Genomic DNA, 20,011 nt, shown 5'->3' with positions numbered 1-20,011 from the left:
TAGGATCCTGAGATTAGAAAAGGAAAAATAAATGATAGTAGTACTTTCAAATGTTTTAACCTGAACAGAAAATTACAGAACCTGCTACAGATTTCCTTATCTATAAAAAAGGTACAAACCAGCATTCTGTTTTAGTCGTTGCTGTAAAGTTTTATTTGAAAGAATAGAAATTCACAGTAGAGTCACTTATGTAAATGTCTGTTTGCCAGCAAATAGCTAGTCTGTGTTTTCATTTCAGGGAGCCCCAGGTTCTTCATACAACACATATTCTGGTAACCAGGTAAACATTCAGATAAAAATGCCCTATTCAGAAACTCCACTTAAAACCTTCCCTGAAGGAATAGCCAGATATAAACCAGTAACCCATTCTGTCTTCTGCACAGGGAGGGCCTTACTACTACCCTGGAGGATCCTATGGACAGGTAGTAGCTCTTGCTCCCTCACCAGAGAATACAGACTCCCATCCTCCTGGTTCCTTCACTGCCAGTATTGTGGGTGCTATGACATATTAAATTTCAGACCTGACTGTTATCCCTTAGAGCAGAAAAATTAAATCAACCCTGATGTATCCTGGTGGTGTGAAACTTGACACAGAACAGTATAGAATGGTCTCTGCAGTTTCTTTGCAGAATTCAAATTTCAGCAGGCCAAGAAAATTGCTCCCTGAAAATTTCTTCCACTTTAAAAACAATGGTCTTGAGTTTTACTTAGGCACATAAAACTTAGCTTAAAATTGAGAGAAAGGGTAAAGTGAGAACCAGATGTGCAGGTATTTAAACTGTCATCTGCAAGAAAATAACTGGTCTGTGTTTTCCTTTCAGGGTGGCCCAGGTTCTTCCTACGGTTCTTACTCTGGTAACCAGGTAAATATTCTGGTCACTGTGCCTGCTCAGGAGCAGCCTAGAAGTATTCTTTGAGAGAGCATTTAACTACAAAGCAGTAAATTTCTGTTTTCTCTGCAGGGAGAGCCTTCCTACTATGGACCTGGTGGATCTTACGGACAGGTAGGTGCTCTTTCTTCATTGTAGAGATAACAGACTTTTATCTTCATTCCTATATCTTCAATATAGTGGCTGCTGTGAAATATGACACCCAAGAGTTGACTCTATCACAACACCTAAAAATTCTATCAGCTGTCTGTACCTTACAACATGCAATCTGTCAGAGAAAAAGACTAAATTGTACTTCCAGCTTCCATGGAATGATCTTCCATCTAACTAAAAAATTAGTGATATGAAGCTCCTTCTTGTTTAAGAGTACTGCCCTGGATTGAGATTTAGATCCATTGGTATTTACACCATCCTGTTTGCAAGCAAATAGCTAGTCTGTGTTTTCATTTCAGGGAGCCCCAGGTTCTTCATACAACACATATTCTGGTAACCAGGTAAACATTCAGATAAAAATGCCCTATTCAGAAACTCCACTTAAAAGCTTCCCTGAAGGAATAGCCAGATATAAACCAGTAACCCATTCTGTCTTCTGCACAGGGAGGGCCTTACTACTACCCTGGAGGATCCTATGGACAGGTAGTAGCTCTTGCTCCCTCACCAGAGAATACAGACTCCCATCCTCCTGGTTCCTTCACTGCCAGTATTGTGGGTGCTATGACATATTAAATTTCAGACCTGACTGTTAGACGTTAGAGCAGAAAAATTAAATCAACCCTGATGTATCCTGGTGGTGTGAAATTTGACACAGAACAGTATAGAATGGTCTCTGCAGTTTCTTTGCAGAATTCAAATTTCAGCAAGTTTTACTGCCTGAAGATTTCTTCCACTTTAAAAACAATGGTCTTGAGTTTTACTTAGGCACATAAAACTTAGCTTAAAATTGAGAGAAAGGGTAAAGTGAGAACCAGATGTGCAGGTATTTAAACTGTCATCTGCAAGAAAATAGCTGGTCTGTGTTTTCCTTTCAGGGTGGCCCAGGTTCTTCCTACGGTTCTTACTCTGGTAACCAGGTAAATATTCTGGTCACTGTGCCTGCTCAGGAGCAGCCTAAAAGTATTCTTTGAGAGAGTATTTAACTACAAAGCAGTAAATTTCTGTTTTCTCTGCAGGGAGGGCCTTCCTACTATGGACCTGGTGGGTCTTATGGACAGGTAGGTGCTCTGTCTTCTTTGTAGAGATAACAGACTTTTATTTTCCGCCTGTTCTGTACTCGAAAGATGGAAAACACTTTCTTGGAAGAATCAAATTAATCAGCTTTTTAAAATTTTCTTTGCAGGGAGGGTCTTCTTATGATGGCAACAGTGAATCCTATGGTCAGGTAAATACTCTTTTTTTCCACTTTGTGTAAGTGTTGCTGAGGGCCAATACCCTGGGTGAAGTAAATACACAGATATATCTGTACTTCAGCTCTCACTATACTAATGAAAGTGATCTTTTATTTGAGGAATGAGTGAATTGTATGTACTTTTACCTAGGTAGCCTGAAAGTTTATAGGGCAATACAAGGTGGGGTGACTCCAACCTTTATGGGTTATTCTTCTCAACAATGCTATCTTTGAGTTACCTGCAAGATGGAGGTCTCTTTAAAAGTGGAATTAGAATTTGCGTTTAAAAACATGTAACATTAGTATTGTACAGGCACATAACTCAGTTGCTTAACAGTTCTGATAAGCAAGTAAATAATAATATTTTTTTAATCTGCGAGAAGATCCCTACAGTAAGGAGAGAGAAAAAAAAAAGGCAGCACCTGTTTGCAATATGAAAATTATTTATGTTTTCTGAACAGGGTGGATCTTCTGTATATAGTGGTTCTGAGGCTTACGGCCAGGTAAATGTTATTTGTCTCCTACATCAAAAGCTTAAACCTGCTGTGTTGGTTTTTATGTGTACTGGGTTCTATGCTTCAGTTATTTTCAAGTGACCATGACCATGAAAATGCCATTTTAACTTTTTTTTCTCTTTACCTTTGTAACAACTCAAAATGTTTCCATAATGCAGAGAACATGATGCACTATGCATGCTGTTTTTCGCTGTGACTAGCCCTGTGACTATTCAGTGCTTTAACAACTTTATTGCTCATATGTTAGCTCATTCAAAAGGAAAATACTTCATGCATTTACTTTACATACCTTACTTATGCAGAAGCTGTTGAAAGTTTAAATAATGGGATTTTTTAATATTAAGAATGATAACTTTGCAATTTAACTTCATTGAAAAGTTTCTCCCCTATAAAAATGCTTGTTTGCAAGGAGGGGTTTTTTCCCAGCCTCTTCTGCTTAAGCCTTTTTTCAGGTAAAGTTAAATATTTTTTCTTTTCTTGCACATTCCCTAGTTTAGGTAAAATTTGAGATTCTAAGCTAGTTTTATTCTTAGCTAGTTTTATTCTTCTATTTTATATACTCCACAATTAAGAACATGTAAGAGAATTTTTTACATGAAAATAAATGCTTTTCCATTATTTTACAGGATTCACCTGCCATGGGAGCCAGTGAAACTGAAGATAGTGTAAGCATTTCTTCTCAAAAATATCAATATCTTCATTCACTACCTTCTAAAGTATCTAGATGCTTACATGGACTGATGTCACGTGATTGTGCTATACATGATAAGAACTTCACAAATTAAAATTGCAGTTACAACAGTTCCAACTTCTAACAATCAAACATTTTTTTAATTTGCTGTTAGAAGTAGCAATTACAAAGAAAGCTCTTTTTATTTCACGATTTCTATCAAAACTCAATATTTTTATATGACTACTTCTCTTTCCATCCCAAATTAGCACTACATTTTGTTTATTTCTCCAATTCCAGACACATGATTCAAGCTCCTTCAACTACATATTGCATAGGAATGGTCTGTTTTCATGTAGTGTGGTGAAAACTGTCTGCTTTTCTTTAAAAGATGCCTTTTCTACTGACTAAAGTATATACTCTATTAACTCTGCTAAAGCCTGTTATAAGACTTCACAATTTTTAAGTCTTTTCCAGGGTCCTGGTTAGTAGGAAATTGCTCTCTGCAAATAATTACAAATTCAGCTGTGCACTTTAGTCACAAGTATACTGTGTCAATAGCTTCAATGCAGTTTCTGAATCAAATCTTCTTATGGATATTCAAGAAAGCTAAAATATGATACTACAGAGGGTCCAAGAAGCCCTCTGAAAAAAAAACTAAAGTGTAACAATAGATGTGTACCACATTTTGGTCTTTGAAAAATCAAGACAGCTTTGCAAATGCTGATGTTTTCCCCTGAAACATTCTGGAGGACATAAAATAGATTGAGATGTGACCTCATTCCTTTATTTCACTATATCAGGATTCAGCTTTCAAAAGAAAGAAATGCCATTCTCCAGAAATGAGCTGAGAAAGAATTTGCAGACTGCTTATCCTACAGCCTACATCTTCAACCTTCCCACAAGCAGTACCTCCCTTTCCTTCCCCCCTTGCTTGGAAAGAAGCAGTAATATTTTCCATGGCAATAACCAGATTCTGGTCTTTTTTAGGATTCCTCCTCAGCCTCTGGTGGCCGCCAGAGTGAACGGGTAAGCAATCACTCCTTTATGTCGTGCCAGGTGCCAGCCCAGTGCCAAACCTGAACTACATCTCCTGTGGAAAGCCTGAGGCAGTTCCAGTGTGGGACAGAAAGCCCTCAAGCTCATCAGGAATGAGGATATGGTTAAAGAGTTTAAGTACTGCTAGAAATCCCAGCTGATGCTGAGGTCTGCTCCTGAATCTCAAGCTCACATCACAAATGTGATAGCACAATTCACTTGTTCAGGTCCTTGCACTTTTTAAATAATTGATTGACTGCAAAGAGCTTCAATACCATGATTTTTCCGGCACTTATTCTAAATGCAACCCTTTGCTTGTTGTGCTGTATGACTTACTTTGAAGGCTTCCATTTTCCTATCATTTTTATATGGCACATAATGTATTTATTCTAATGACACAGACTGAGAAATTATTTTGTTGGAGATTTAACTCTTTCAACTGTTGTATCCTAAAGATATCTTCCACCAAAAGAGCAATTATCAATAATCATGAAAGGCATGTGCTCTTTTATATATAAAGACAGTAGATTTTTTTTTATTTTTCTTGAATAATCCATGACAGAAAATAAAGGCATGTGGAGAAGAAAGGAGGAGTGTTTTTCTTCCACTCTGATCTTTCCAGTTTTTGGGGTTTGGTTTTTCAATGTAATTTCATTTTAAATACATTTTTCCAGGATTTTTATTCCCCAGGAGGCAACCAGTCAGGTGGACATGTAAGCATCTATTTTATTTATTATTTGCAGTTCTCTTTCAAAATGGCTGTACTATTTAAAAATTATCCCAATGAGTAAATGACACCAATCCATTAATTTCCTAGAAATTCTCATGACATCTGGAATCATGCCTTGTGAAATCAAATTGAAAACTGTTTGAATAAAAAAATTAAAAATTGTGTGTGTAGAACAGTCTTGTTCTCCATAAGCCATTTCAAACAAAAATAAATTGGGTCTTCTTTTTGCAGGGGTCATCTTCTCAAAGTGGCAGCTACTCCAGTGGACAGGTAAATACTAAATCTTTGTATTTTTGACCTGAAGTATTAATCAAACAAAAGTTTGAGGCCTCATATTGTATTACAGCAATTTTTAATCTTTGAATGAAAAAGACTTGTTCATTCTTCCTTACATAGCTCTATGTAAAATTCCAAATGCAAGTAGAGTAATCAAAATACAATTACTGTATTAACTGATGTTTTAACATCAGGAAAAATGAAAGTAATAAATATTTGGCATTACTTCATATATTTTAAATATAAAGCAAGTGATTTTTATTTTTTTCAGGACTCATACTCATCTGGAAGCAGCCAGTATGGTGGGCAGGTGGGAAATTTTTCTTCTTCTCTGTTATTGTGAGGGGTTTTCCCCCAATGTACATATTTCAAGAAAATATTACCAGATTAGCAATACCTAAGTTTCCAGACTACTCTGTGGTTTATTTTATCCTCATTGATCTTTCTATAGATAAAATTATGTTCTCAACTAATATCAACTTTTGAAACAGTTAAAAGTGTAAAAGACATTACTTTGTATTTAAATGCACGGGTCACAGAAAAGTCTTTAAACAAGAATGTAATGTTTTCAGGGTTCATCCTCCTCAGGAGGCAGCCAGTCTGGTGGACAGGTACGAACTTCTTTCTCCACAGTCTTCAGCTAGGCTTCAGGGACTCTAATTTATTTCTCTCATCTTTCCTTTACAAGAACTGTTTTCCTTCACCAGGAAAACAGAACTGTCCTTCTTGCCCAAAGCCTCAGCAACACATAGTTTTCTTTTGCCATTTGTTATTTGGACATCCAGCAAGCCAGAGCATCCAGCAGTAATTGTTTGGCACATGCATGTCAGCTTCTGTACCTGCTTTGGTACTAAAGTTCATGCATATTGAAAGTGTAGAGTGAGACACTGAATGGTGAACTCCTGGCCACTTCTCAGTTAGTTTTATCTGAGGAGAAATCACCTGTTTTTTGTATCATCTGTAACATGAAACTACTGCATGTACTCCAGGTGCTCTGGCCTGTTTAGAAAAAAAAATTGCTTTCTATGGTATTACTCAGAATTTTGTATTCATCCTTTTGCTGAGTATTATTTTTATGGTAAAAAGTATTATATTATTTTTATGGTAAAAATTGTAGGTAAGAAAATTTGAAGATAAAAAATGAGCATTTTGTTGCCCCATCAGAGCAATAAGTGCAGGAACAGTTGCATGGGATGAAACAGACTCAGTGCTAGAAGCTGGGCAGTTAAAATGTGGCTTTATGGTTTGCGTGCCTGGGATGGTAGAAGTAATTTGAGTTGTAGCTAGGACCCATTTCAGTCCTGTGCTCTTGACATCTTAAACACTTTCTGCATTCTTTACAGGGTGGATGTGATTGTTCTGGGACAAATTCTGTAAGTGCTACTTGTTCATTATACATTTTCTTTTACTAAACTATTTAACTGAAAAAATATGTGAGATCCTATTTATTTCCAACTTAATTATTTTAATGTACTCCAAAATTTACATTAATTGTTCCTTTGGTGAGTTAGATGGTTCTGATATGGTAGAAGTTATTTCTTATCATGCCAAGATTCAGTGTTACAGAATCATTGAATCATTTAGGTTGGAGAATGCCTCAGGTCCAACCAGTAACGCAGCACTGCCAAGGTCACCACATAGCCATGTCTCTAGGTGCCCCTTGTACAGGTCTTTTCAATACCTCTGGGGCTGGTGACTCAGCCCCTTCCCCAGCAACCTCTCCAGTACTTGATAATCCTTTCAGTGAAGAAATTGTTTCCTAAAATCCAATGTGAGCCTCTCCTGGAGCAGCCAGAGGCCATTTCCTCTGGTTCTATTGCTTGTAGCTTGAAAGAAGGGCCCAGTCCCCACGTGGCTACAACCTCCTTTCAGGGAGTCATAGAGAGCAATAAGGACCCACCTGAGCCTCCTTTTGTCCAGGCTAAACAACCCCAGCACCTTCAGCTGCCCCTCTTAAAGCTTGTGCTCCAGACCCTTCCCCAGCCCCTTTCCCATTTTTGGACACAATCCCACACCTCAAGGCCCTTCTTTGAGAGGCCCAAAAGTGAGCAAGGATTCAAAGTGGCAGCTTCATCAGTGCCCAATCAGTGTAGGGGGACAATCCCTTCCCTAGGGCTGCTTGATGGCCACATTATTTCTAATAAAAGCCAGGAAGCTCCAAAGCTGGCAGTGAGCTGCATCTCTGAGCAGTGATGTCAGTTGCTATACAGTATTTACAAAGATGTGTATCTCTTCTCAAAAAGCCCAAAAAAGATTGCATTAAATAGCAGAATTAATTGACAAAAGACCTATCATGAAACTTAAAATAATATCCAGTCTATAAAATTGCCAATCATAAAAATTTGTATCAAAAATCAAGCTTTACAAAATTTAATATGTAAACAAAACAAAAAATGGAGCGACTTCTCACTTGTGCTTTTAAGTCCATATGAAATTATTTAAGGACTATGCAATAGGGTAATCCCTGTTTTCAAAGCAATTCATATGTGGACAATCAACATGTAGCATGTAAAGGACATTCCTGCACCTTGGAAATACTCTTATTTCCTAAGCAATGAATTATAGGTAGATACAATATGATACTTCATGATTTATGGTCTTCTGGACCAAAAAAGGGCTATTTTATCTATTGGCAAATTGATATAGTAAGTGAAGTATAAGTGTAACTGATTTCAGGCTGTGATGTTCTTCCTTTGAAATGCCATGAAACAGACATTCTAAGGTTTTGTTTCATTTATAGTTTATGACCAAAGACAAAGACTAATTTTTCTTTTCTTGTTTTCCTTTATAGGGTGGATCCCCTACTTTAGTCAGAAGTGATTCCTCTGCAAATGTAAGAAATGTTCATCAGCTTCTAAGAGTGTTCTCTGTTTGCTTTATCAATATAATGGCTAGAGAGGATAAAAAGAGTCAGTGCCTAATAGGAGTCATACACTTGTGAAAATAACCTACTTTGGTTACAATTAAAAATACACACAGGACATTCTTTTTAATTGTAACTAAAAAATGCACACAGAACTTTCATGCAGCACTCCCAGTTTTCCTTTCCTTTTGAAATAGTTTTCACTCAAAGAGAAGTCTTACAATGAAAAATGTTGTTACAAACACAGGTAGATAACAGTGCAAATATTTACTTTGGGAGTCAATTCTATTGGCTTCCTTGGAATTATATTAAAAAAATCCCCCAAGGATATGGATTTATGTGATTTTACTGCTCTTTTTTCCCCAGGGCACATCTTCTTCTGGAGGCAGCCACTACAATAGCCAGGTAAGCATTCATTCCAAAAAGAATTATTTACCACTGCTGAAAATGATTGTTAATTCATTCAGTTAAATTCAATTTTTATATAGGAACTGGGTAAAAAGAACAGAAGCCCACCAAGTGAAATTCATCATTGAGTTAGATATGTCCTAAAAATTATAACAATGGATTTTTTAGCCAAAAGTGTCCTGACTTTGTGAAACTTGCAAAATGAAGCTTTAAAAAAAACAAAAACAAAAAAAAAAAACAACAAAACAAAACAAAACAAAAAACACACACACACAAAAAAAAAAACCCACAAAAAACCAAAACAAAAACCAACCAAACAAGTGTGGAGAAAGAATGAATCAAACTGCATCATTTTGAATTCCTATTTGATCTAATTCCATTACAAAGAAAAAAAAATCCTATCTCCCCTCTTTAAAGAGACCTTTTGTTGTACGAGGTTTCAGCAAATTTTCTTAGTTTGGTTTTCAGAGTCCTGTTGGTAGGTAATATTTTACTGCTAGCTCTGCCCCAGCATTCAGCTTTCCAAATTAAAAACTTCATTCTCCAGAGTGAGCAGAGAAAGAACAGGACAGAATTTCACTTTAACCATTCCAACATGTCACACAAACAAAGCACTACGTCTTCGCCTTCCACCCTTGCTAAGGATCTCAAGTATTTTCCCAAATTAGCTTGCTCAACTGAAATCCTAGTTATTAAAACATTCTGAAAGGCCTGCTCACTTGTCTTCCCTCTTACCTTGCTCTCTTGCTCCTGTCATCCTGGCAGAGTCATGTTTTTATTTAAGGAAATCCTACTGCAGGTAATTCACTCAGCTGGTATTCTTTACAGGATTCATATTCCTCTGGAGCTAACCAGTATGGAGGACATGTAAGTTCTTACTTTTAATATTTTATATTATATTTTTAAATAAATAGTTGACTCATATTAAGGACCTCAATTTAATATATCAAGAAAATTGGCAGTGGTCTATACTCTGTGGTAATATTGTGAATTCAAGGAAGACAAAAAAACAGAGTTTATTTTGGGATAATTACCCACAAACACTCTACCAAAATATAGGTGCCTTTGCCACTTCTTTCCATGCATTAGATATTCAGAAATAACTAATTATCAATTTTTTTTCCAGGAGTCATCTTCTTATGGAGGCAGCCAGTATGGTGGACAAGTAAGCATTAATAGTCCCCATTTTTGTAGTTTATTTACTGTCCACCTGACTGACTCTATCTTAGCTTTAATTTAATCTAAAATCTCTTCAATAAATCTTTCTCCGTAGTCTTCTGATGCTACTGTAATTAAACAAAACAAGTTCAGATGAAGATCATTATCTAAGACTAAGAAAAAATAGGATGTGAGATACTTGGCTGACTCAACTGACTCTTGAAATTTGCAGGACTAGATATCATGTCTCTCTGAAATAAATCAGTACTTTATGAAGCTAACCATAATTTTTAAAGCCTCCTGAAATGATTCTATGCATTTATGAAGCAGGTGTAAAAAGGTTTCAGTTTCCATTTTTTGTTTATTTTCAGGGTTCACGTTCCCCAGGAGGCAGCCAATATGGTGGACAGGTAAATATTCTTCCTTTGTAGCATTTACTACTTTATCAAAGAGATTTGGCAGTCCTCTGAGTACAAGAATATTTTAAGGCGATTGGGGTTTGGTTTGGGGGGTTCTGTCCATTTTTTATCTAATTTGTTGCTAAGTATATAATGGCTATAAATGTATGGGGTCCCAAGCCACAGCAGAGTTTTTAAGATGGAATTTCTGATGCACCATGGTAAATGCAGATGAGCCTCAGCCATTTTGGCAAGTCTGGTTCAGTCCACTGACAGTTCTGGAGGGAAGGAAACTGGGTACTCCTTCACATGGAGCATGGTTTAAAGGAGTTCAGCGATATAGATATAGAGATTATTCAATTCTTTTTTGTTCAGGGTTCACCTTCTTCAGGAGGCAGCCAGTATGGAGGACAGGTGAGAATCTCTTCTCATTCTACACCAAAACTTTGTACTTTTATATTGACTGAAAAAATACTTTGTGAAAAAATCTGTTTATCTAATAAAAGATAGGTATCTAAAGATATATGCTTTGAAGCAATACCAAAACTGTGGGGATCTGCTGCCTCTGTTGTCTTAAATGCAGTTCTGGCCTTGTTCTACCCTCCAACCTGCCCTGTTGCTGTCAAGGTTTCTTATCTCTAACAGTAAGGAAGAAGATTCCTCCCTCCTCCACACCATTTCCTTCAGAAAAATGCAGTATCAGAGTTGATATCTGAAAAGCAGTATGGTTAAAAATAGGAAGAGGGGAGAAGGTGAGGACTTAGTAAGACTCCTCATGCCCCTGTGAAATGAAAGATGACAGATAGAGTTCCTGGTGCTGCCTGGAGGTATAGCCTCTAATATGGAGTGACACATAAAGCAATAGGCTGAGTGTTTATCTTCCTGACATTTTTCATTATGCAACAGAGAAAAAAAATAGTGCTTCTTTAAAAAGCTCTTTAAAAAGCTTTTTGATTTGAGAAATAATTGGCACCTTTGCTACAGGGTCCATCTTTCTCAGGTGGCAGACCTTATGGAGGACAGGTGAGAATTATTTTTCTGTTTATGGGCTGTTTTCTCCATTGCTTGCCTTTTCTTCTTTTTTTTTTTTTTTTTTTTTTTTTTTTTTTTTTTTTTTGTGAAAATCAGAATATTTTTTAAAGGAGTGTCTTACAGCAAAACAGTGTTTAGGCAGAATAGCTGAATATGAATATCTGGCTCTGCTGTGTCAGACCACATAAGCAAGGTATGGAAGGCTACTGTGAGCACACAGTCCAGGGCAGCAGCACTACCCACACCTGCCTGAAGCTGACTTTGATTCAAACTTCATTGTTCTGTTTAAACAGCAGCCACTGTAAAGGCTGTCAGTGGATTTCAGTATGGTTATAAAGTACATGTTCATGTCTCTGTGGCACGTAAATCCAAGGAAGACAAAAATGTGGTTTTCTGTGACAGGTCATGATCTAAAGAATGTGCAACAAATACAAATGCTTCTTCATTTCTTTAGGGTATAGCTTCTTCAGGAAGCAGCCAGTATAGTGGACAGGTAAAACCTCTACTTTCATGGTACTTGCAGTTTGGGTACACAGCTCATCAGGAAAACAGACTGGTATTTTTTGCAGAAAAGGAACATTCTGAGATAGAATAGCTTTAAGCCAGACTGAAGCTGGATTGCTAAGTATGAGTTTGGAATATCAGATCACATTAAGACCAAATGACACAGGGGCCTGTGACACGGGAAATGTCACAGCATGGAAATGTTTCTTCAACATATCATGGTTTAAGATAATTTTTTGTGTTATGTTTAAATGGAAGCAATTTGAAATTCTGAACACCACAGAGAAGTGAGAATGTTACTCAGTAACACACAAGTAATTAAGTTACTTATTTCTTCCAGGGCTTTTCTTCAGGGGTCAGGCAGTCTGGTGGACAGGTATGTTTTCTTTCTCTGCACTGTATGGTTCTGCTAGTGTCATATACTCCCAAATTGCTTTGTGTAACTTCCCTTCACAAAAACTGTTTCCAGTCACACATTTAATCCAGACTGAATGTGGAAAGCGAGACACTGAATAGTGAACACCTGGCCACCTCTGAGTTTTACCAGTGTAGAAGTTACCTAATAGGCCTCCACTGGAAGTCATCCAAAGAGCACTGCATGTATCCATAAGATCATAGAGTATACAGAATTGGAAGGATCCATCAGGATCAGCCAGTCCAACTCCTGGCCCTGTGCAGGACACCCCAAGAATGACACCATGTCCCTGAGAGCATTGTCCAAATACTTCTTGAATTCTGACAGGCCTGGTGCTGTGATCACTTCCCTGGGGAAATTCTAATTGCTCTGCTATCCTCAAGGAAAAATAAAACATAAGCAGTATTACTATTCAGAATGTTTTACTTATCCTTTTGTGAGTAGGTTTTTACTGTAAATTTTAAATGAGAAGTTAGAAGATTCTATTTTAAAATTTGATTAGTAAGCGCACATCTAGCCTAAAAGGGCAGGGAAGAGATAAAAAACCTTCCTTTTTAAATGGAGCTTGATAAGTTGATGAGTAGTGTTTCATAATCCATTTTTTTAGAGTAGCAGAATATGAGTTTGTTTTACTAATTCAGAGGCCTATTCCAATCATAGACCCAGGAAAGTAAGTTTGGTTGTGTTTTGTACAGGGTGGGTGTGTGTGCCCCGGTGGAGGTTCAGTAAGTATTTTTTGTCTTTATATATTATTCATAGTACTGGAAAATTCCCAAGGAGCTACACTTCTTGAAATAATTCTGTCTGTCAAGTTCTATGTATGATGAAATCTTTTTTCACATTATGCTAAAATGAGCAATTAATTTTGAACCTGCTAAAGGCAAAAATAATAATTGACTTGGAACCACAGCATTGTATTCAAAATGAGCTACTCAGTTTGTAAGAGAGGCCTGGGACTTTTCTAAGAATCTGTTTCACAAATATCTCATAGTGTACCTGTTGGCTTTTGGACTTTGCTCTTATGATAGTTATTAACAATATGATTGAACTAGTGAAACTTAGATTAAAATCTTGGCTTCAAATGCTTTCAGAATGGGGTAGAGAAACACATTTGGGAAAATTAAAGCTATTTCCATTTTTCTGTCTAACTAGTATATTTCCTATTTCTTTGTAAATTCCTGGAAAAAAAGCCAAAAACCCCCAAAAATATAAAAAACATCCCCCAATCCCCACCCCCCCATTTTGCTGAGATCAAGTTAATTTACTTCTGAAGGAGGCTCAGTTACCTGGTTTTCTTCCAGTGTAGTCAAAAATTGCTTGGATCACAACTTCTCTTTACTGGTCTGTGTAATGAAGCAAATTGACATGCCCAAGTATATAACCCATGGTATATATGCCAGTTCTGAGAATCAAAAGTGTTGAAAACAACATATAAATTAGAGTTTATATAAGTAGAAATTATATACTAATAATAATACTCACTTATATGCACATTATATATATATATATATATATATACACATATATTCCTTGGCATATAAATCAAGACGAATCAGAATAATAGTAAGCAGTGTAAATGACTTGATCACTGCAATAGGTCAGTTTGTTCTCTTGGATTTCCTCTGTGTGACACTGAAGTTATCACAGAGTAAACATTGCTGTTTCTATTGAATGCAGGGCTCTTTCTCAGGAACCAACTACCATGGTGGACAGGTAGGCAGTTTGTCTCTAGCATTTACACAGACTAGTTCCTCAGGAATAAACATGGCTTGGTTTTCATCTGTGCCAGCAGCCATTAAATACTGAGCTCAGTTTAGTCACAGAGATAGGTAAAATAATTCCAGAGAGTGCAGGGGCTTTTATTCAATCACAGTTGACATTTCAATTATGTCCTTCTATATACAAGAGCCAAGGTTTGTAGTTACTTTGTAGTTATAGAAGCTTTCTTACCTTAAAAAATTACTGAAGAATCATTCACAGGGTTCATCTCACTGCATAAATCAACAATATGATGTGTGCATAATTAGTCATTTGCCATTGCATTAGTAACTGTGTAAAATTCTGCCAGTTAATCAGTGTGATGAGTATTGTTTATATTATATTAGGTCCAGGATCTTTTTTTGCCATTTAAAAATTTGTTGCTATTAAAAGAATTGTTTATAAAAAAATTGCATTCTTTTTATAGGGTTCATATCCTGGAAGTAATCAGTATGGTGGACAGGCAAGCAAATTTTCTTTGTTTTCAAGATCTTACTTCTATTTGCAATTTATCAGCTGAAAAAATATGCAGTACATATACTGCCAGTTTTTTAGGGTTATTTTACTCCTAATAAATATTTGAAAACAGGGACTGTCAGTAGCTGGAGTATACTCAAAATAGAGTAGGACGAACAAATTTCCATGCAAAGAAATTCCATAGATCATAATTTTAGTTGTTTTACCTCAGAATGCCTCTTATCTCAAGTGATTATTTTAATATTTACACTAAATACTTGGAAAATTTGGTACAGAATAAGCCAATAGATACTGCTTAAAAAATATAAATTCAGGTGTGTTGCACACAATAACACTACTTTCCTCTTCAGATCACTTCAAGACTCTTCCCATTAAGCATGTACCTTATGCAGACTGTTTGCCACTGATTCAGAAATGTTACTAGTGCAAATAGCTGACAAGTTAAATGCATTAGTAACTCAAAAGATGGAGCCTATTTTCATTAGTATTACTGTGTTTGCAATGTCTCACTCTACCATGGTAAAAAAATTAATTGCTTTTTATTCCACTGGCAAGCATTGGTGTTCAGTATCACTCTATTAAAAAGATAATCTCACGTAGAATGGAGAGGATTCTTAACACTGCAAATATTTTTTCCCCCCAAACTACCTAATTGGTAATATTAACAATGTTTCTACAATAATACACATGGTGCTCTCTAAACATGCCTGACATAATAGAAAATCACAAATAAAGTCTATTTTTTTTTCTCTTCAATAGAGCCATATGTAAGACACTTTTGATCCATTTATTTGTGGAACAGAACAGTCTCAGCAGGTGTTTTGTGACTGCTTGCCCAATTTATTACTTTCAGTTGTTGAAAAACTTCGAGGCATTAGATCAGAAGTCTTTTACTGTATCTTTTTAGATTAATATACTTTCCAGATTATGACTGAGATCTCCTGTAAGAAGTCCTGTGATGTTTCACTTTGCACAGAATAATGGAAAGTAACCTCTGTTAATTTTCTTCACCTTTTTTTTTTAATAGGGATCTTACCCCTCAAGAGGCAGCCAGTATGGTGGGCAGGTGAGTATTCCCTTTCCATCCCATCACTTCAAACTCTTTCCTAACACACTTTATAGATTGGGTCAGTTACTTGATGCTAACTGATACTTTAATTTGGCCATTTTATTAAGTTTAAACAGTGGAGGTAATATGGATTGAAGCTGTTTCAGTAAGGTGAATAAAAGATTTGGTTACAATGAGTTACTGTTCTGTGTAAAATATTCCTTGAACATACTATAGTTGCCAGGCTGTATTTTATAACACTGCTTTCTTGATTCTTGTGGTATGTGGTACAGAGTGCAAATTTTAAGCATCCCATTTACATTTATTTGTTCAAAGAACACCCAAATAAGCTTGTCCTAAGTACTACAGAAATTGTCTCAAGACAGTGATAAATGATTTTACATTAATTAATATAAGTTTTATTTACTTGTTACAGGGCTCATATCCTTCTGGAGGCAAACAACATGGTAAACCAGTAAGTACAAAGCATTCAAATTTAGCTTTCACATTTCTTATACACCTGCTGAAAAAAAAAGGTATCAAGTTAGTTATGGACTAGACAGAGAATTACTTTAATATGCAAAGAGTGGCACATGATTTACTTATCTGGGGTACTCTCAACAAATGCAAACACAATATTTATTTTCACACAGTTTTGAGACAGCACTTTACTGTGTAGCTGAACTAGTAATCACAGAAGGAAACCACTGGATTTGTGTGTGTGTGTGTGTGTGTGTAAGGAACTTCTGAACAGCTATTTCTGTTTAAATTCATAGTAATAATACACTTTGTGCTCAGAGCTCAGTTTTCCATTGATTTTGTATGCATTTATCTTAAGTATTTCTGTTGTGCTTTGAAGAAAACACTTTCTCTTTTCAAAGGAAATAATAGTTGCCATTTAACTATGCATATTTTCAACTTCTACCATTTCAGACTACTCTTTTTACTGTGTAATTTGGACCTCACTCCTGCCATTCAATGGCAGTTCATACAAATGTTTTAGCTTATCTTATAGAAAAGATGTATTTGTTATTAAAAAGTGATCATAAATGTTACATTTTCTAATACATGAATCCCAAAGGGAAGACATTGTCGTATGTATGTATTTGATGGCATTTCTTAAAGACTTAATGATTGTAAAATTTCCTGTTGGCAATGCCATTCAAATAAGCAGAGCCACTTCATGAAAAAACTGAATAAGATGCTTTCAGAACATCTAATTTTTCTGTACCTACTTTTATTTTCAACTACCTTTCTTATTAGAGTTTCCTTTAAGTAGGGGCTATATAGTAAAGGCCTCCTATAATTTTACTTTTTTTTGTTGGTGCTGTCTTTTTTTTACCCAAATGTAACCATAGACTGATACCAGGAGAATTATGGTTTAATTGGACCTTATTATTTTTTCTATTCCATATATTAAACACAACTATAAACCAGTTCTTTTTTCTTGAGAATTTTGCATAAAATTTTCCAATACAACATTTGAAAGAACACACATCACAGAAAATGTTAAAGATATCTATTTCAGATTAGATTTTGCCTGGGATTTTTGGATAACTGGATACAAAACAGTGTTCATTCTTCTCTGGTCTTTAATTACAGATAGCAAGAGTATTTAAGCACAAATAGAGGCAAAAACAGTTATCTTTTTTCAGGGTTCCTCTTCATCAGGAGGCAGTCAGCAAGGAAAGCCAGTAAGGATATTCTTCTTTCAGTATTCTGCAACCAAATTAGAAATGGGGATATTGGGTTTTAAGATAGGTAACAACGAGGGTAAAATTTTAAATTATGTTACAATAGTAAATGTATGAGAAAAATGATCAATGAAAATTGGAATATTTTGCTCAAGCTTGAACCTTAGGATGAGGCAGCATTTATTCCTCCCACAGCAAAGTTTTTTATTCATAGGAACATGGTTGGGTCATTCTGATAAGAATGATACATTTAAATATCAGGGTAATTGTTTCAGTTTCCAACTCTGTAGTTTGGACAGGACACATTGCTTTGACCCATTCCTCTGAAACTCTTCCTGCAATAAAAAGGACATAGCTGTGCTTATTTGAGACCATTCAATTCAAATAGGGGGGAAAAGTGCAGTGAAAATGGTAAAACCAAAATCACTATCAGACCCTCTTATGTCCAGGGCATTTTCAAAACTGCTGTGTGCTCTTTGGACAAAGTCCACTGCAGCCTTGTAGGACAAAATTAAAAGGTTCATAATTATTTCACAGGGTGGCTCTGGCTCAGGAAGCACTTACTCTGGGAAACCGGTAAGAATACTTTCATCTTTTCTCAGTAAACAAAGAATCTGGGTGGTGTGTAGAGAAATTTTGGGATGACTTGGTCTGAAGGGAACATTCTCTGTTAATATTAGTTCAAGCTTCCTCTAGAACAACTTAAAACCACGCTGTGGGTTAAGCTATTAAAATCTTGTTGATCACAGGAAAAAACTGTGTTAGAAACCATTGGCTGGGAACATCCCTATAAATTTGTTTGTTTGTTTGTTTTCAGCAATCACCTTACTCAGGCGGCAGTCAAGTGGTAAGAACTTTTCCTCTGTAGTTTCTACTGGTCTCTTCCTATAAATGTCACAGAAAACTGAAAGCTGTCAAATTTCCTACATCTGAATAAATGTTGGAGACCATATTGCAACATAATAAATTAAATAGTCTTAACAAAAATGAAGAAAAGTGCGACCACATAGGTGCTTTATACTTTTGCCCCTATCACTGAAAAATAGGTGTTGATAGAAATGTGGCACTTGATCTTTTGACATCAGAAGTGTCCATGTAATAGACAGGGCTAATAGAAAAAGATTTCTCTAAAAATGTCCATGCTTTTATAATAACAATAAAGAGAACTATTTAGGAATGGGTTTATCAAATTTCTCTCTTTTTTTGTTTTTATAGAGCTCTGCTGGGAAACACTCAACTCCCCAACTCCTGATGTTATTCAGTGTTTTGAGTGCCTTTGCTCTCTCTGCTGCTGCATCAAAATGGTCTATATGAACTTCTATGGTGTTACTTGACATCCTAAACACTGATTATAATCTGTATTATTAATTACTTAATGTATAAAAAATACCATTAAGTCAAATTGGCAGATGCTACTTGGCTGTTATGTTGCATGTCTAGCTGGTATGTCATGTCCCTCATTAGTTTGCCTCTGGTTTTAGTCATTAGTAGTTCTCATTAGTTGTGTCAGTGTTTTAGGCATCATTTTAAGAGAGCATATGGTACCCTACCTATAGGATATGTTTTTATTTCCAATAGGGAATGCTATGAACACCTACATGAAATGATTGGTGTGACAAATGAATACTTAGGGAAATATTTGTTTATTAGCCAAAGTGGACAAGGTGAAATAAATTGTTGTATATGCAAACTGAGCACTGTGCCTGTTAATCATGGCATAAGGTAAGGCTAATGTATACTTCTTAAGCAGTTCTCCATGGGACAGAAGAAAAGACACTGAAGTAGTATCAGAGTATTGGTTTTAGTATTTTGTAATCAAATGCAAATTCAATATGGAGATTGCAAAGCAAAAAAAAAAACCTCACAGGACTGATTTTTTTTTTTTTGGTTAATAAAAGTTTCTTCATTAGAAAAATGAAACAGATCAAAGACATCATGTACTCCATTCAAACCAACTGCAAATACCTAGAGTTCTGTAAAGAAGCATATGAGGCATATGTACTCCAGATCAGGCTGATGAACTAAAATCTGCAGAAAAATAAAGCCTTTTTCCTTGAAGGAGTAGAGAAATAATTAAATTCATAAAACTAATACCATCTTGGCTCCCTTTCTCAAGTATTTAGTTTAACCTGTGATGCCTTATGTATCTGAAAGGTTAATTTCGTGAGTGCATCTACAAACAGGTCCATCAGTGTGCTTGCTGAAACACCAGGGCCCGTTTTTGAGTTCAGCAGCAGTTCCTCACCTTGCAGCAAACTCTTCTGCAGCTCTCAGAGCCACCTTCTGTTTGGTGTTAACGAAGCGCATTCACCTAAAGCATACTTCTAACGAATGTGTTATCTATTGAACATGTGCCTGCTATTAAAATGTCCATTGTTAGTAGTGTGCTTTTCTGTCACGGTTTACAATTGTAATTGGTGGAAAGATGTTTCGATCCAAGTTCTCCTACCAGCTTCCGCGGGGCCAGGATTTCACCCTGTTTGATGTGCAGCACTACCCTTTGCCAGCCATCGGTAAATCAACCTGCAATTGACGCACAAAGTTATGCCTGTTTACAATCTTGAAAATTCGGTGGACAATTTGTTTCTTGGACAACACAGTAATGTTCTGTTTGAGAGGCCCGTACCTTAATTCGAACCAGCCCTACCATTCTCTAATAAATTTGTGATGGGTTTCATACAAAACGCTGGTGTCAGTGGCTGCCGAAGCGCCCCGCTCACGGTTGGGGCGGATCCCGGCCCGTGCCGCTGCTC

The 20,011-nt window shown here is 36.3% G+C and overlaps 1 protein-coding gene across 1 annotated transcript in view; it reads left to right on the top strand.

Annotated features, from left to right (window-relative positions):
• The window catches only part of LOC134423037 (loricrin-like), a 41,871-nt gene extending 21,929 nt beyond the window's left edge, over positions 1-19,942 (top strand). The window contains exons 33-66 of the mRNA XM_063165618.1: positions 239-280; positions 384-422; positions 822-863; positions 963-1,004; positions 1,343-1,384; positions 1,488-1,526; positions 1,919-1,960; positions 2,060-2,101; positions 2,227-2,268; positions 2,736-2,777; positions 3,416-3,454; positions 4,450-4,488; positions 5,172-5,210; positions 5,459-5,497; positions 5,775-5,813; positions 6,076-6,114; positions 6,847-6,876; positions 8,295-8,336; positions 8,733-8,771; positions 9,603-9,641; positions 9,901-9,939; positions 10,304-10,342; positions 10,706-10,744; positions 11,315-11,353; positions 12,207-12,242; positions 12,977-13,006; positions 13,959-13,994; positions 14,467-14,502; positions 15,544-15,582; positions 16,001-16,039; positions 17,220-17,258; positions 17,796-17,834; positions 18,076-18,105; positions 18,474-19,942. Coding sequence (XP_063021688.1) covers positions 239-280; positions 384-422; positions 822-863; positions 963-1,004; positions 1,343-1,384; positions 1,488-1,526; positions 1,919-1,960; positions 2,060-2,101; positions 2,227-2,268; positions 2,736-2,777; positions 3,416-3,454; positions 4,450-4,488; positions 5,172-5,210; positions 5,459-5,497; positions 5,775-5,813; positions 6,076-6,114; positions 6,847-6,876; positions 8,295-8,336; positions 8,733-8,771; positions 9,603-9,641; positions 9,901-9,939; positions 10,304-10,342; positions 10,706-10,744; positions 11,315-11,353; positions 12,207-12,242; positions 12,977-13,006; positions 13,959-13,994; positions 14,467-14,502; positions 15,544-15,582; positions 16,001-16,039; positions 17,220-17,258; positions 17,796-17,834; positions 18,076-18,105; positions 18,474-18,572 — 1,377 coding nt within the window. The 3' untranslated portion in view covers positions 18,573-19,942. The remainder of the gene's footprint in view (positions 1-238; positions 281-383; positions 423-821; positions 864-962; positions 1,005-1,342; positions 1,385-1,487; positions 1,527-1,918; positions 1,961-2,059; positions 2,102-2,226; positions 2,269-2,735; positions 2,778-3,415; positions 3,455-4,449; positions 4,489-5,171; positions 5,211-5,458; positions 5,498-5,774; positions 5,814-6,075; positions 6,115-6,846; positions 6,877-8,294; positions 8,337-8,732; positions 8,772-9,602; positions 9,642-9,900; positions 9,940-10,303; positions 10,343-10,705; positions 10,745-11,314; positions 11,354-12,206; positions 12,243-12,976; positions 13,007-13,958; positions 13,995-14,466; positions 14,503-15,543; positions 15,583-16,000; positions 16,040-17,219; positions 17,259-17,795; positions 17,835-18,075; positions 18,106-18,473) is intronic.
• The last annotated feature ends 69 nt before the right edge of the window (positions 19,943-20,011 follow it).

Source organism: Melospiza melodia, chromosome 11 (genome assembly GCF_035770615.1).
Source record: "Melospiza melodia melodia isolate bMelMel2 chromosome 11, bMelMel2.pri, whole genome shotgun sequence".
NCBI lineage: Eukaryota > Metazoa > Chordata > Aves > Passeriformes > Passerellidae > Melospiza > Melospiza melodia.
Note: the sequence above shows the minus strand (reverse complement) of the source record. Positions and strands in the feature narration are given on the sequence as shown.